General features: G+C 38.2%; 1 protein-coding gene across 3 annotated transcripts in view; it reads right to left on the minus strand.

Moving 5' to 3' along the window:
• Positions 1–18666, minus strand: part of CACNA2D3 (calcium voltage-gated channel auxiliary subunit alpha2delta 3) — a 717368-nt gene that overhangs the window by 345422 nt on the left and 353280 nt on the right. For all 3 annotated transcript variants that reach the window (XM_089522601.1, XM_089522591.1, XM_089522612.1), the window contains exons 10-11: positions 14185–14274; positions 11152–11265 (exon numbers count right to left, since the gene is read on the minus strand). In XM_089522601.1, coding sequence (XP_089378727.1) covers positions 11152–11265; positions 14185–14274 — 204 coding nt within the window. The remainder of the gene's footprint in view (positions 1–11151; positions 11266–14184; positions 14275–18666) is intronic.

Here is an 18666-nt window from a genome sequence, read left to right on the forward strand (position 1 = left end):
TGTCCTTTTAATGTTGTGTTTCATCAGCACACATATTTATACATATATTGATAAAACACCACAGAAGATTTTCAGTGCTTTCATACATACAATTATACCAAAGAGCTTTTTTTCCAGTGTTGATGTTGATGTCAAGTGAGGAAAACAGAAATGAAATATGTTCTTTTGGCTATTCCTTTAAGTGTGCGATATCTGCAGCCATTTCCTCAGGCTATAGCAGAAGGAAAGATGGGAAGTACGATCACATTCCATCAGCTTACTGAGATGAGAGACCAGCTCACCTTGAACCATTTCCAGTTCTGTTATAAGTACTATGTAGCTTCAAGAACTAGCATCCAAACTGGACTTCCTTGTCTACCCTCCCAGTCCTCCTTCCTTTTCCTTTTGTGTTGTATTAGATTATAAGCCTGAGGGCAGTGATTACATTTTCCATTACTGATATCTAAGCCTCCCTGGGAAAATTTTCAGCTGAAAAGTGGGACAAAATGCTTTTTAAAAACCCAATAAATATAACTAAAAGCTGTGTGAACAATTTGGAACCTTTGAAGTGTATAATAACAAGATGGTTCGTGCTTCATCCCTTTGGTTCCAACATGTAAACAAGACTGGATAAATTAGTACTTCAAATCCAAGAGAAAGTCAAATAGGATAATGTAGTAAAAATACAAAAAAAAAAAAAAAGATCCCCAATTTTTTGTTGCCTAGAAACTGGACCATCCTAAGAAACTTGGTTATAGAATTCTTTGATGTGACCTCAGGATTTTGTGGTGCAAAGGATATTGTGGTACAATTATTCTGTGGTATTACAAAGATGGCATCAGAAGAGATGCCTCAACAACTGTTGTGCTATTTCTCTAATAGTTTGGGCACAGTCACTTTGGAAAATCCAGAACCATGACTGTGTCTAACCATAGGGTCAGGCCTTTTATGTGCATAATTTTGGTAAGCAATCTAAATTAAAACACATGATCACATTCTCTTTTTCTTCTGCGCACACAGATATGAATTTTCATGGGAAGTGAACACAAAAATAGGGGTGTGAACTTGATCAAAGCAAAATCATTCAAATCTCTTGGAAATGTTTACAGTAATCCACTTGTTCCTGTCACAGATGTTTCAGCTGGTACAATTTAGCTAGCGTGCACATTTACTTAAAGAAATGATTAACAGCTTCTTTTTTCCAGATAGTTCTCACAGAAGTTTTTTTTAAAAAATGAATAGACCTAATTGCTTTCCTTTTGTTCCTTAGTACTCTTCTCTTATGAAAAGAAATGAACAAGCACATTTCAGAACATATCTGTTCCTGCACAATAGTCAGTTTTAAGGTAATTAAATGCAGGCTCTTTCAGTTTTTTAAAAAGTTTCATTTTAAGAGAAGGTGGCCATAAAAGATAATACAGAGCCTTGTGCATAGCCAAGCAAGATTAACACATAATCCATCATCTGATTGGTTGCTTTATTGTGTGCATTTTAATTTATCTGAATTTTGCAGCTTAGTTGACTACGATTTGTAGATGCCATTAAATGCTCATTGCTGTGCCCTTGGAAACAGCAACATGCAGATCCAGAGCCAGATCTTGATGTTTCTAAGCCCATAGAAGTAAATGCAGCTGGTATCCAGCATCCTACAGGGACATTTACAATTCAGATAAAATGCATACAGAGTAGGATGAAGACGGGTCCTCTGGAAAGAGTAGATGTTCATGCTTTTTAATTATTCAAAATGACTTGTAAGAAGTGTGAGTGAAATTACCCAATATGACAAATCCTGAGATTTCTATTTCTCAGCACTGGATTGTTTTGTCAATTACCATGAAGACTCTGTAGCCACTCTTACTGGGCATAGCAAATCCTTCTCTGGTGCATGTTCATATGGCTGTAGGTTGTAGGCCTGATTCAAGCAACAGTTGCTCACATGAAAAGGAAGCCATATTTTAAATAATGAAGAAGTGATTGTACCTGGAACTGGATATCTTTCCCTTAGTATTCCTCTTCTCTGTATATAGAGACCAAGATAACTGAAAGACAACCTTTTCCCATATGAGTCTGCTCAAAATTTAAGTGGCGGTCCTGTTGTACATCCAGCAGCTTGACAGGGTAAGCTGGGGAGCATGGGCACCAGTGCTTTCTCTGTAGCAGTACCTCTGTTGTGGAGCTCCTTCCCAAGAGATGCCAGTTTGTCCCATCCCTGCTGAGCTTCATTGTTTCACAAGGTCTTTACTCTTAAAACCAAAAATCTGCTTTGAGGGTTGTTTTAACTGTGTGCTGTTGTTGAAGCAGGGTTTTATTTTTAATCCAGGGTTTTTAATTTGTTTTTATCTGTTGTAAACTATCTTGGTGACCTTGACAATGGGAACACACTTAAATTTTTAAATAACTAGTGTAAATATGTGTAAATAAATCCTATCAATTGCACCAAACAAACAAGAAAAAAATAAGACAAATTAAAATTTATAGCACGCATTTGTAGCATGCAAATATTCTGAAAAGAATGCAGCATCCCTAGGTTTAAACAACATGGGCAAAATATTATTTAATTGACAAGTAGTTATATTGAACTAGGCTAATAAAAGACATTTTGCTGATTGAGTTGAATGACAAGATGGTCACTGCAACCCGGTATCCCACGTATAAAGGTTGAATGGATTGGAAGTTAAGTATTACTTCAGTACTGACAGTGGACACTGTTCCTGAGGGCAAGAGGCTTACAGGGTGGCAGCACTGGCCCAAGATATATCTGTCTCTAAGGAAACCAACACATTTGCCCATTCCTTGGAAGAGCAGCAAATGGCACTCCTCACTCATCTTGATCAAAGTGCACAGTACTCTAAGCCAAGGAAATTACTTTGGTAAATAAAGCAAAATCATGCCTCACCCATCAATGTTAGAAAAACATAGCAACAACAAAGTAAATAACTAACAATTTCCTACCCTTTTATGGCACCCAGAATCTGAGGCACTCACATCTGTGTCACTCATAGGAAATCTGACCCTTGGAGAAGTGAAATGCACCAACAGGACAGCAATACAAAACTAGCTAGAACCACAAATACATGCTCATGAAATGTGTCCATGACTTAGGCATCCTGTTTGAGCTTCTTACTTTCCCAAAGAAAAAATTGGCTGGAAAACACATAAGTCTATGCCACCTGATTGTGCAGCTAAAGACAAAAATGTCACAGACCTAAAGGGCTCAGATAAGCAAGTACAGAATCCTTACTATCTAGGAAGAACAACCCTGGGAAAGACATATAGCAGCACAAAGCCAAATAAACTATAGATTTTGGCATTAAAGGCTTAGAAATAACATTTCAATCCTAACTAGTCAAGATTTCCAGGGACCAGCTGATCTGGCACTATGTCAGCCAAATCTGTTTTAAAACCAAAACCCTCTCAACCTCACAATGTTGGGAAATTCTTAGGCCAACCTTTGCCTTAGCCTAACTTTATACTAGCACCGTGGAACTGTTCCTGGGCAAACTGATTTGAATTTAACATAACTTAGCTCCTCCTTCACCTTCCACAACCCCTTTTTGATTTTCCTAACAGCAAATCATAGCCAGTGGAGCAGCTCTGCTGGAAGACTACTCTATCAAATAGATTTCTGATCTACATCATCTGAAGAGAAGTCTACCAGGGCATTTCTGCTGGGAGGTGAATCGTTGGTCTAATCCTTACTCTTTACAGCTGGTTCATCTTTGAGTGAAGATTAAACTGAGCAAAAAATTTGGAATAAACTTGATTTTGGCTAGTATCAAGATGGGCAAGGACACCTGGCAGACAGTTCCTGAGTCCTTGAATTATCTTCTTTCCAGAAATAGCACAGGTAACTATAAATAATTTTTAGACATAGATATGAAGAGAATCAATCTCCAAAGGAGTCTGTTTATATAAAATGGAACTGAGCTCCATCAGAAAGAGCCTATTTTTATAAAATGGGAAAAAAAACAAAGGTCATGCACTTGAAATACTTTTTTAAAAAAAATGTGTGCCCTTTGATTGTTCTTTTGTGGATTTGGCTTATTTTATGAAATCACAACTTTGAACAATTTCTTATTCATATTATTATGTTGGTATTCTTTTCTTTCCCCCCCTCTTTGGCAGAACGTCAAACAACAGATGGTGGATTATACAATGAAAATCTACAACACATTGGGATATGTTCTGCAGCTACAAGTCCCAAGTGATTCATGATTTTGAGGTGTGTTTTCAAGATATGGATCCTCAAGTAAAAAAATACACTGGAAAAAGACTAGTATGCTATAGCATATCCAGCAATAAATTCAACTTATCTTCTGTGTTAAAACCAGAAATTATGCTTTAACTATTCTTATAGGAATCCTCTGAAATTCAATTGCAATTCTAAGAGAAGGCAGAGTACTAATATTATCCATGTATTTACTCTGATATATAAGTCACCTTTGGGCACTGTACAGACTGTCAAAAAATCTCAAAATCTAGGGACAAATGGAAATGGCTGGAAGTCTACTTCTGGTTTTGATTCATTTTTAAAGGTTAAACTGTGTAGGGACCCTAAGAAAACTATAGTCAGCCATTATTATACACAGATTTTTTATACATGGATTCAAGCATCCATGGTTTGAAAATGTTCAAAAAAAATATAAATTTCAAATATCAAACTTTGGTCCCATACAGACAGGCCAAAATAAAGCTGCTTCGGGTCACTTTGGAGGTATGCTGTTTAAATGATGCATGCGTCTTAAGAGGCTGGAAGCTGTACCAAAAGCATGCTCCAGTCCTAAGGACTTGAGCGTGGCTTTGGTGCAACTTCTGGCCTCTTAAGATGCATGTGTCATTTAAACAGCATACCTCCAAAGTGACCCGAAGCAGCTTTATTTTGGTCTGTCTGTTTGGGGCCTTTGATTTTCCATTTTTATAAGGAATATCATTTTGAGCATCCATGGATTTTGTTATCCACGGGGGATCTTGGAACTAAACCCCAGCGTATAACAAGGGTCCACTGTATTTAAATGCTTCTTATTCTTAAATAAGTTAAATAAGCGTTAGTGGTTGTTGCTTAAATGCTAATAAGATTGAGCTTTGACTCTATGAATAGTTTTTCCAATATCTTCAATAGAAGATTCAACAACAACCATTATCCCTTTTCACATCTCTGCTACTGCTGAACTCAGATGACATTGTGGGAATAAGTGTAAAGATATTGTCTGTTGGTCTCAAGAAGATTAGTTACAAGACAGATTTCCTGCACAAATGACATAGCTAAATTAGGTAGCAATGCTTTTTTGAGTAGACTTTAACATTCAGATGGATCAGTTGACCAGTGCTCATTGTGTGTGTGTGTGTGTATGTGGGTGGGTCTGTGCTTTGCTTCACAAAGGAAAATATTCGCACTTACTGGGGGAAATGTGCCTCATTCTTGTGCAACAGGCAGGAAATCTCACAGGATTTAGCATGCTCTTGTTAGGTATGTCTCATGTTGAGATATATGTTCCATTGAGAAAGAATTTTAGCCAACTTACTTCATATTCCTAACCTGGAGCCATGACAGGATCACCAGCAATCAAAATGGAGCTTTCACCAGAGATTTTTGAGAAATGCAAAGGACATTGCATTATAATCGCAAAGAAGTGCCAAAACAATGGGGGGGAGGGGCGAAGGAGAGGATCAAGAGAATTAGACTGTGCATATGAGACCTCACATGCTTCAGACTCTATGATAGTATTCTAGGTCTTTATAAGTCATAACCAGCACTTTGCAATGTGGCCAGAAACAGACTGACAGCCAGAAGTTGTGTTCTCCCTCTAACCAGAAACTACGAGCAATCTTCCTGCCGCTCTCTGGAAGTTGATGCTTCCAAACACTCTTCAAAGGCAGTCCCACATGGACTGCATTAATGTAATCAAATTGGGATATAACTAAAGCGTCTTATCCTTGAAGCCAAGTCAGACATCCCAACGAATGTGCATAGTTGGTGCGCTAGCTTTAACCATGCAAACACACTCTTGATCACAGCAGAAACCTGAGCATCCAGGATCAGGGCTAAATCCAGGAGTACACTCAAACTGTGAACCTGTCTTCCATCACTAGCTGAATCCCTGTTTCCTGATTTGCCTTTCAGCTGAGCGGGAGTGAATCTGTCTTGCCAGGCAGGCAGACAGGCAGGCAGTTTCTGGGATTGAGACATAATTTTTCAGTCTCAGGTCCTCCCAAGAACTGCAGATCCTCAAAATGAAAACAGAAGATACAAGGTCATTTAAAGTTTCTTTTAAAATAATATTTGGGCAAAAATATAGTGTTTTAGAGAACTAATAATGTCCCCTAAAGGTATCACACTCCTATTTTTAAAAATCCAAGAAATTGTCCCACCTTGGCGGCAATGGGGCAACAAGACTAGCCCTGGGGGCCACATTTGGCTTAGGAGCCAATGGTTCCTTTCTCTGGTCTACACTGACTGGCATCAGGTGTCAAGAGTCTCAAACAGGATTTCTTTTAACCATAGCACCACTGCTTGAAATTCCAGGGTTTGAACCTGAGACCATCTACAAGCAAAGGAAGTACTCTACCCCTGAGTAACAGTCCTTCCTCCACTGTGCCTGCTGATCTATACACCAAAACTTGGGGGGGGGGGACTATTTAGCTATATAGCCTCCACCTTCCTCCACAAAAAGAAAAATAACTACGTGAAAGACATGAGCATCCTATGTTATACTGCTGCTCATAATATCACAGGAGATGGATGGAACCTTCCTTCGGTTCTGAAGATACACAGCACACACATCAGCAATAACAGTCAGATTTGAAATATATGAGTCTTGTTTTGAGTTCTCCAAGAGAATCAATTTAACACTACCAAAGACAATAGCACGGTGAGGCTATTCAATTTGTTGTTCCTAATCTTCCATATGTGCAGCATCAGCATGTTGCCAAACTAGGCAGCACGGGTTAAAATTCTGGGGAGCACTTTAATCTCCTGGAAATAGATAAATTGTCACTGCAGTTATGTCATGGCTTAACTATCCATTTTGCCAATGTGTTTTGTAATATTATTTTACTCTTGTAGAAAATTGTAGGAGAGCTATATGCTAGTCTTTTTACTTTGTTGAAATTTGTAATAGGTATTCTACTATAGCATAGGATTGTATTTGTTTATTTGAAATTTTATTTATTTATTTACCATTAGCACAGCTTCACCATACATTGTGATTCACATAGGAACAATCTCAGTACAGAAAACACATTAGTTAAAATGGTGTACAATCAATATTTACTGAGAAAAAGTCACTTAGACAAACAATACAAGATAGAAAAGAGGCTCTATATATTTGGGTACACATACAAATCAAATACTGATCCTGAGCCACTTTACAGTCTTCTCCCAAACAGGTATGGATTTATGTATGTAAGCATTAAATAAATAAACAAATACTCTAGTGTGGAAATACCACCTAACTCTATGTGCTATAGAGGCTGAGTCATAAATTGGTTGTGACATGTGCAAGACAATACATTTATTTCACTTCATAACCTTTCTTCATTTTAATGACAAGATGACTTTCAGTAAACAGCATCAGTGCCGACTGAAGAAAGGTGTTACTTTACTTATCCAGGCCTTCCTTTGTATGCTTGGAAATGCAACAACTGATATAACGTTATAGTGCATTCATACCATTAAAGGTAAAGGTAAAGGTTTTCCCTTGACAGAATGTCTAGTTGTAACCGCTAGGGGGCAGTGCTCATTTCCGTTACTAAGCTGAAGAGCCAGCATCGTCCGAGGATTACTCTGGTGGTAATGTGGCTAACATGACTGCACTGAACGGTGTTTACCTTCCCACCAATGTGGTACCTATTTATCTACTTGCATTTTGCATGCTTCCAAACTGCTAGGTTTGCAGAAGCTGGACTAGTGACAGGAGTTCACCCCATCATGCAGCACTCAGGCCTCAAACTGCCAACCTTACAATCTTCTGATTGTCAGAATTGGCATCTTAACCACTAAGCCACCACATTTATACCATTAACATCATGGAAAACTGGGGATGGGGTGGGGAGGAAACATTAAGACTAAGACAGTGATGAACAAGCTCCAGAGGTCCAGGAGCAAGTTTTCCATTTTCAGGACACACTCTGTGAGCACCATCAAAATCTCCGAATGAAAAAAAAAAATGTGTTTTTTAAAATTACACTAAATGTAGGTGTATGGAAGTTACTTGTTTTAGAGGGGAATCACACTCCTTTTAAAAAAGAAAACGGCAGAAAAAAGATATAGGGCTGAGAGGCTCCATGGGCCACAGAATGTAGACCACTTAATTCTCATGTATGAATGGGGAAAGAATTACTTGAGTCCCTATATTGGGAGAAAAATAGAAATAATTCCTATTTCACCAGTCTCTATAACTTCAATTGTTAATTATACAGATGGAGAACAAAGACCAAGATATGATTTACAATATTTTTATGTTTTAATTATAGTCCCCCCTCTTGAAAAATAAACAATCAACAACAAAAAAACCCACAATAAATAAGTTTATTTCTTTTTTTAAAAAAAGCTTGAAAAAAATTACCATTTATATACCAAAAAATACCCCCCAAAATATACCATTTTAGACTACAACTTCCAGAATCCAATAATCCATTGGGAGATTATTGTTAATCCTCCAATTAACAATTGGGGGGGGACCAAAAACATCTAAACTCTGAATTAGACATGTGGTATTCTTTGTCACTTCACTAACCCTTTCCATGTGCATCAAAACTGAATAAAAATAAAGCACAGAGTCCATGTACAAATCTACCTTTGCATTCAGTTTAATATGATTAAGATATGATCAGATAATGAGCTACTTGCAAAGAAACTTTTTGAAACCTTTTTGAGACCTCAAATCCCAAACACACCATAGAATACAAATATTGTGTACACATGAGATGTGGCCTTACTAAGCCAGTGTACGTTAATACTAGCTTTCGTAGGCCCAACAGCACATGGAATTATTGTCCCACAGCCATAGTATAAAGGCCAGCCAGATCCCAACCCTCATTCAGAAGTCCCAAATGGTCATATACTAATAAATGATAAGCAAACACATTAGATTTCTAATTTAATCTTTCTGCTGCTCATTTTTGCTTAAGATAAGCTTAGTAAAATTCAAAACATATATTACTATTATGCACAGAAATGGCACAGTTAAAATATCATCTTATGTATTGACTCCATCTCAGACCAAGGACATGGCTATACTACTGAACAGAATGTTCAAAAATATAAGCAGGGCTTAGGGTTGTCATTCTGTCTGCAGAGCTAGATAGTGTACTTAATTTAAAAAGGAATAAATTTGGAAGCTATTAACTACAAAATGCATTGCACGAATCATGCAGTATATGTGAAACTACACATAATGACAGAATTCATATTCATGGATGACAAGGATGATTCTATATTAAAAACACAAATGAAAAATTATACATCAATCCCAGAAAACAGGCCCATAAACATTTATTCATTTCAACTTAACTAGGTCTAACTATTTTTCTCCAGTATCAGTAATACTGAAACCACATGTTAGCTCTAGGTGTGGGCAAGGACTGCAGAATGTGGTCTTCCCCATCTCCTCCAAACACCAGCCCCACCGGCTCACTCCCATGTTACATAGAGGATTAGATAACCATTTTGAATGGGGTGAGCTAGAATGCTATAGTGTATGGGGCAGGACTTCCCTGAAAACTGGATGGTGTCTACTAACAATATAATATCAAAAATCTAGTTGTCCAGATCTCACTTCTATAATCATTAACTACATTTCTATTATAATTTAATAAATCCCATTTTTTTAAAAAAAATATTACAAAATATGTTGGAGTTGTGAAGGAAAACTGATGGTGGATCTACTGTGGATTGCTACATCCGAATTGCTTGCTGGTGTGAAAGAGCATTTCATGTGAAACCAGCTTCACCCCAATGAAGTCACTGACTCCCAGTATTGATTTTGCTAGTATAGCTTTACACAAAAGTTTAGTTTCATTCATTCATTCATTCCTCTATTTATATAGCCATCTTATAGAAAATTTATCTGAGCAGTTCATAATTAAATATATTTGCAATCCAAAATCCACAAAGCAACAATATCTTTATGGGTCAGCTCCAAAGCATAAATATATTTGAGATGTTATCTAGTACAACATGTAGCTTAAAACACATAATATCTTTCTTTTTTTTTAAAAAAAAAAAGAAGTATAAAAGTGGGGGGGGGGGGGGGGGAATCAAGACATAGTATGTGAATGCCATGCTCTTTCCTTATGAGCAAGAAGACAAGCTAGGTCTGAAGTTGAAGACTTTCACGGCCAGCATCTATATTTTTGTGGGTTTTTCGGGCTATGTGGACGTGTTCTAGGAGAATTTTTTTCCCTGATGTTTTGCCAGCATCTGTGGCTGGCATCTTTAGAGAATGCTGGCATGGAAGCGAATAGGCTATATATACCCTGTGTCATCTTTGGTTGGAAGGAAGTGATTTACATGTTAATCTCTGTGTTGAACAGACCAAGATATATAGATTCATGGCCACATAGCCTGAAAAACCCACAAAACACAAGATCAGTTATTTTACATTTCATAATTATGGGATTTGGGTTTTTTTTTTAAAAGGACAGTAAGAATCACACAAATAATTCTGTATGTTGTGTTTCTTATTATTATTTGTTCTGGGTTTTTTCCCCAATAAACAGACTTCTGTAAACAAATAATCTCAAAATTAACTTCCCTTTGGATCCAGTATAGCATTGTTATGCTTCAAAAGGTTCTTCTTTCTACTGGGAATATATACACTATCATACTCTTTTAACAAGATACATCTAGGACAGAAATGAAGGCTTGTCTTCATTTATTGGTAGTACAACATCATGTAGTGGCATAAACATCTTCAGAATTACCTTCTTTTTGGCCACAATGTCCTCCATGCCCTTAGCAATACCAAATGTTGTCTAGACACAACTGAGGTTACCAGTTCAGGAACATCCCAATCCCTGAGATTTCTGAGCCAGAATGTAAGATTGAGAGCAATCCTAGTGATGTCACAAGGATGTGGCAGAAGAATCTCATTAAGCATCAACCACAGAAACAGAAAACTATCCTCATGATAGCAGGTATATGTGCTCCACTGACACATATAATGGACTTACCTTCCGATCTGGCCAATTATATTTTTCAAATATTGCATCGTAAGTGTCCACAGCACCATCGGTAATCAGCATTATGGCTTGACTGCAAATACTCCCTTGGCCTGTGTGGTTGAACTGGAAAACAAAGAAATAAACAATTTAATGTTACTTGGGTTTTGACACATATAGGTACATGAAATGGTCCCCCCCCCCCCATAGGAAAACTGTGCTCTGTTGAGAATTTACATGTAGAAAAATAAAATTTTTGATAGTTGATTTTATTGAGTATAGTGAATACTACCAGTATGCTATACATCCATTGAAGAAATCCCAATTGTTATATTTTACTGAAAGGCATTCCTTCCCTCAAAATATGAAGTGGTCAATGAAGAACTCATTTGAGGTCTGGCAGCGGGAACAGGGCAGACAGCATTGGGAAACAGGGAGATGTCCCTTCCTTGCTTTGATAGCAGAAGCACTGATGGAAACAGCACTGGAGTCACATCAACTGGGTTTTAGCCTGTAGAATTTTGCCTTTCCATATCAGGAACCCAAATACCTAGTGGAACATGTTTAGAACCAGGGGGTAAAAAAGGAAACGAATCCAGAAACCAAACCCTATGAGGAATAGTAGGAGTTTAGTATATTTAACCTGGAGAGAAGGAGACTGAGAGGGGTTCTGATAGCCATCTTCATATATCGGAAAGTTTGTCATGGGGAAGATGGAGTAAGGGCCGGTACAGACCATCAAAATATGCCGGCTTTCCAACAGCATGGGGGTGTGGTGTATGCACGACACACATCCCAGTATCACCCCGAAGCCAGTGTTAAGCCGCTCCACTGCCCACACAGGGGCAGCTTTTCAGTGCTCTGGCAGCACAGTGTTTAGACGCTACACGCCACAGGAGTGCAAAAGAGATGTGGCAGTGGCAGAAAAGGCACCTGGTAGGTAGCCAAGTTAGGGAGAGAATACTCCTTTTGCCACTTCATGTCACAAAAATTAAAGCAGACAGGAAAAGAATGATCAAGAAGACAACAGATAAGTGATACTACTGAAAGTGGTGGTCCCTGGGCCAGTGCTGGTACCTGAGCCATTGGCTGTCATTCTTTAGCAAATTTCCAAGAAAGAAAGAAAGAACTGAACTCAATGGGCACAAACCTGGCACACTAGAAAATAATAATTGATGTTCCTCTACATCGTATAGCCTGAGAAGTACTGGTGTAGGAGAAACTGTAGTTGCAATGATATTTACTTTAGGGACTTGTATGATTTCTAGTTTCCAAATGGCAACACTACATATTGGAGAAGTGAAAGATTCACTGGTTTGTTAAAACTAGCCAAAACATTCCATGAATAATAAAAGTAGAATGTACAACTGGCAAAGGGCCAGTTGAAGGGGAAGGGGAGGCATCACAACAAGGAAACACCATGACACACAATTGGAACGAAAAGGCCCACAACTTTATTGAGTACAGCTGACAGGTAGGGTTGGCCCTAAGGCATGGGTCTAGATCTGGCATCAACTAACCCCTGTTGCTCAATGAACCAAATGCCCAGTCAAGACTGGGCCTCGGGATGACAGAAAAGGGGGTAAGTGACTGATCACACATTCACATCTTCGCCCTTTTGTCACGGGGGGATGCAGTTACCCTCACAATGGCAACACCTCAACGCTTCCAACACCCGCGGGTCCCGATGGGATTCCCAATCCTGCACTCCACAGCACAGGAAGCCATGCCCATCAGAGCCACACCAGCAAGCCTGGCCACATGGCTTTAAATAGGCCAATCCACCAATTGGGGGCAGGGGCAGGTAGAAGTCCAGCCTCCCCTACCTTTCAGAGAGTTAGGGAGGCTGCTGCCAGGCAAATAACAAGGTGTTTCTGGCCATAGAGCCCACTGGGAGATGTAGTCCCCAGCGGCAGCCAGACGTCTCACCCGCCCGAGGCCCAGGAAGCCAATTTGGGCCTAGGCTCAGCTCCCAAGAGTGAGCCGAGGCCTGGACCAGGCAGAGATGCTGCCACAGCACCAATGCTTCCTCCCGCCAGCAACCTGGCCATCCTGGTGAGTCAGACAGACCCTTTTCTCTGCACAAAAGTGGTGGCTGCTCTTTTTGAAACTGAACCAAGGACATTACACCCCTCTCAAAAAAATGGAAAGGTAGTATTAAAATATCTCAGAAATGTGCCATCATTTATTTTAAAACATGGCATTTATCTATCTGAACCCATCACATTCTGTAGAATAATTTAACATGTTTTTAAAGCAGGTAATTTAACACTGTAATGAGTAATATTTCGTCATGTGTATCTATAAACCCCCTCCCCAATTTCTATTGAACAGCAAGAGTGATGAAAGTCTTTGCCATAATAATAACAATGACAAGGCCCTTATGATGAACTACAATTAACTCAGTGATTCATTAGTCAATAATGAAAAGCTGGGTGCATCCTGACATTTGGAGCACTTGGTTGTGATTAACCATCTTCAAAATGTCAAAGAATTTTATTTAATTGGTTGGGATTTTTTCCACCCCAAAAAATAATCACAGCAAAGATCAGTTTTATCATCAAATAACTGCAGTTGTCATGTGGTAATAGCAGACGATGCAGCATGTCACTGCGTTTGCATATTTCAAAGGCTGGGGAAAATTTGAACAAAGCTCTGTGAGCACATCCCACAGAATCATTCCTACTGAAAGCTCTTAGCTCTTTAACAAACTAGGTAATACTATAATATTACTATGAATTAAAATTAACCTGGTTTAATTACCATATCTATGAATCAGTCTAAAAATGAGATTAATATACTAATAATACAGAAAAAGGTATGCAACAGAAAGTCTGCTAACCTGTAATTCTCAAAAGCTGATTTATGATGCACATGCTCTTACATAAACTGAAAATTAGCTAAATGATAATTGTAAAAAAGACAGAAAGGTTTCCTTTAATACTATTTGGCAAATGTAAGATAGAGATAAATATTTTTAATTCTTTTCCAGAAAATGAAAACTGAAACAAAGTAGATAATTAAGGGCAGAATGCATTAACTTACATCACTTAGCATGTTGAAGGCTTCAATTAAAGCAATATCCAGCATTCCAATTCCTTTTGCAAAAAGTTTGTCAAGGTGCTCCCTGAAATGCTAGACAGAGAAAGAAAAAGGATTTCAAGCAAGTTATTTATCAAGACTTTACACTAAACCTGCTCTTCAAATCTTAAAGGCCAAGTCTGCTTCTAGCACAGTATCAGGTACCCTTTGTAAAGTTTAAGAAAGGTGTGTCATTCATAAAAGTTCATTTCTTTGCACTTTCTATTTCTGTAATAAAATGGTACACTTTCACCAAAACAGAGGCTTACAACACACCTCTTCCCAAACAGAAGAATATAGAGTAACAATAAAAAGCAAAGTGAACAGTGCCAGGAAAAACAACAACTAAGTGATTTCTAATGATATAAATACAGCTTTGAAGTAAACAACTTTAAAAAGTTAAAAAGCAAAATAGGTTATCTGGAGAGAAATCAGGAGGTTCTTAATCATTCAGGACAATAACCTCTACTCATGATGCTCATAGTAACAGTTAATTAAGGACAAGTCTCAGGCTCCTATCCCAACTATACTTCCGAAGATGTCAATCCCACTGAAATCCATGGTACTTACATTAGAATAGAGATGCACAGGAGCACACTATAAATCTTTCAGAAGAATAAGTTTTTCCTTCTTTACTTTCTAAATGAGTAAGGGAGCCACAGTTCATAGTTTACATTTTCTTGTCCACTGGCTGCCTGCTTTTCAATTTTGCTTGACTATTGTGTATCCCTCCATAAGTAGGAGAAAAAACTGACTTTGATTTACAAGCTACCATAGCTGATTAGGTAGAATGAAGAAAAGGCCTTTGTTTAAAAATCTGAAGGCTAATGGGTTACAAAGTTAGGCAAAGCCATTTTATTGTCCTAACTGCATGTTCATGAAGTTTCTTAACAATGCTGGTGGGGTACACCGCACCAAGGATAATAGAATACTACTAATTGGACACAAAGTCAGACTGCATATTATCAATAAAGCTTCAGGGTAAACCTATAAACACTACAATAATCCAGGTATATGCACCAACCACAGATTCATATGCAGAGGAAATTGAATTTTGTGAGGCCAACAGTATATTCATTGCAAATACCTGCTTCATACAACCAGATAGGAGACTATACACCTGGACATCACCAGATGGTAAACACCAAAACCAGATAGACTACATAATTGGAAGTAGAAGATGCAGAAGCTCTATCCTTGTGGCCAAAACCATATCTGAAGCTGATTGTGGCACAGACCATAAACTGCTCATAATAAAAATCAGAGATAAGTTGAAGAAGAAAGCAAAAACTATCATTATACCAAAACGTGACCTGAATAACATTTCAGATGAATTCAAGGACAATATAAGAAACAGATATAATGACCGGGAACCTGAAGAACTGTGGACAGAAGTCAAAGACATAATTAAGGATGAATACAAGAAAGCACTAACAGTGGCCAAAAAGAAAGATAAAAAACTATGGATGATAGACAAAACACTTTATGCAATTAAAGAAAGAAGAAATGCAAAAGCAAAGGGAGATAGGAACAAAGCCAGAAGTATGAATAAAACTGTCCAATGTCTGCCGTGGAGGGATAAGGAGAAACACTACAATGATCAATGCAGAGAAACAGAAGAAAACAACAAAAAGGGAAAATGAGTGACTTCTATAAAAAAAAATCTGAGAAATTAAAGCCAAGTTCCAACGGAGGGCAGAGATGCTCTATGGTGAAAAAAAGAACATAATACAGATACAAGAAGAAATAAAAAGACGCTGGAGGCAATACACAGAAGAGTTATACAAAAGAGATGAGGGAATGAATGATATTTGGAATGAGGAGTCGTATGAAGACAAACCGCAAGAAGTGAAGTGGAATCTGCAATAAGTGAAGTGTCCATGCTATCCTAAATGAAGTGTCCATGGTATCCTTACCTGCAATAAGTGAAGTGGAATCTTTAGGAAATGGGAAAAAAATAAATTACCAAAAACAGATATCCCAATTGAACTGCTACAGTGCCTACAGACAGATGCAGCTTTAGTGCTAACTGAAATATGCCAACAAATATGGAAAACAAAGTGGTGGCCAACAGACTGGAAACTTGATATACATACCAATCTGCAAGAAAGGAGATACAAAAGACTGCAGCAACTATAGGACAATAGCACTAACCTCAAATGCAATCAAAATAATGCTCCAAATTCTGCAGCATAGACTCCAACCATACATGGAGAGAGAAATTCCAAAGGTGCAAGTAGGATTCAGAAAAGGAAGGGGCACTAAAGACCACACTGCAAACACGCAATGGCTAATGGAGCACACCAAAGAATTAAAAAAAAATCAGCTTAGACTACAGCAAAGCATTTGATTGTATAGATCATGACAAATTATGGAATAAAAGACATGGGTGTGCCACTACATCTGATAGTCCTAATGAGTAATCAGTAACAAGGACAAGAGGCCCACCGTCAGAACAGAATTCAGGGGAATTCAGGTTCCCAATAAGCAAAGCAAAGGAGTCAGGCAAGGCTGCATCCTATCACCTACTTGTTTAACTTACTCTTATATGCTGAAAACATCTTAAGAAAAGCAGAATTGGAATCAGAAAAAAGAGGAGTGAAGATAGGAGGAAGCAACATTAACAACATATGCAGATGACACCATAATATTAGCGTAAGACATTCAGGAATTGGAACAGTTAATAAGAAAGGTCAAAGATGAAAGTGCAAAGGCAGGTTTGATGCTGAACATAAAGAAAACAAAAATAATGACCACAGCAGAAATACAGAAATTCAATCTAGACAACGAGGAAATTGAAATAGATAAAGAACCCCATATCTAGGATCAAACATTGACCTGAATGGAGACTGCAATCAAGAAATAAGAAGACTAGGAATTGGAAGGGCAGCAATGAAAGAAATGGAAAAGATACTGAAGAGCAAAGACATACAATTGAGCACTAAAGTCAGAATCGTTCAAGCCATTGTATTCCCAATTTCATTTTGTATTCCCAATTACATACAATTCGCAATGTATGGATATAAGAGCTGGATAGTGAAGGAAGTAGACAGAAAGAAAATCAACTCATTTGAAATGTGGTGCTGGAGAAAAGTGCTTAGGATAACAAGAAGACAAAAAAATGGGTTCTTGAACAGATCAGACCAGGGCTCTCCTTGAAAGCAAAGATGATCAAGTTGAGACGATCGTACTTTGGCCACATAATGAGAAAGCACAGATCACTAGAAAAAACAATAATGCTAGGAAAGTTGGAGGGTAGAGGAAAGAGAGGAAGATCACAAACCAGATGGATGGACTCAATCAGGGGGGTTATGGGCAAGGGCTTGCAGGATCTGGGCAGAGCAGTGCAGAATAGGGATTCTTGGAGATGTTTCACCCACAGGGTTGCCATGAGTCGGAACTGACTTAAGGGCAGCTAACAAAAACGCATTACAACAAAGAAAATTGCAGCGACAATGTACTACATGCATTTTACAAAAATGCTATATACCAAGGACTAATTATCTTATGTTGTGTTTCTTTCACTTAAAATGGCTAACTGCATAACAATACCATCTTTTCTTTTTTCTTCATCTTGTACTCAAGCTATATTGGCTACTGTTGAGCCAAAATGTCACCCATTTTGGAAAACTAGGTGGTTTTGGATCTTGGAGGTGAAACTTGCTGTCACTTCACCAACTTCTCACCAATTGTATTTTCACCAACAAACAAACAAACAAACAAATCCTGAAACAGTGTTCTACCATGTCCCAACATTTTTTTCTCCTGAGGAAATCAAAATGGCCCTCATGAAAGTTAATATTCTCTCAACATGGTACTCTATCATGCATGGTACAGTATCTTTTCTGAGGCACAATGCAGAAAAAAAATCAGTTGCCAATTCATGCAAGGTAGAAACATGAATGCATTTGCCCTGCCTCTATAATTTCCTCTACTGAAAAAAAATGGAAAAGAATGGAAGTATTTCTACTCCTTCATTCAACCTCATCCTCCAGTACAGCTGACAGTATGAAGGAGCATCTACACTGACAAAAAAAATTAGCCACATCTTGCATTTTTCTGGACCATAGGGACACCACAGCAACCCTGTTAAGTCCAAACACACAAAGCACTTTGAAGTGGCACTGGCACAACCATCCACACATTTCCACCTGGCAAACTTGTTTCTTTTTCTCTTCCCATCATGCATCAACCTATCAGCCAATAGCCCTTATGGTTTGCCTGTCAATCTATTGGTTCCAATCTGATGATATGCTTCACCATCCAATTCCCTTTCCCCCTTTGCTGCTCTAGTGAGTAAATAAGCAAATTTCAAATGTACACACACACACACATAACAGAGAAAGAAAAAAATGAAATTGCATTTATTCATCTGTCATGCATGAAAATGTCCAGATATTAAATCAATGATGAGGTATTAGATAGGAACACCTCTCCCACTTCCTC

This window comes from Sceloporus occidentalis, unplaced genomic scaffold, assembly GCF_023333645.1.
Source record: "Sceloporus occidentalis isolate IW3139 unplaced genomic scaffold, rSceOcc1.0.p SCAF_1, whole genome shotgun sequence".
Lineage (NCBI taxonomy): Eukaryota > Metazoa > Chordata > Lepidosauria > Squamata > Phrynosomatidae > Sceloporus > Sceloporus occidentalis.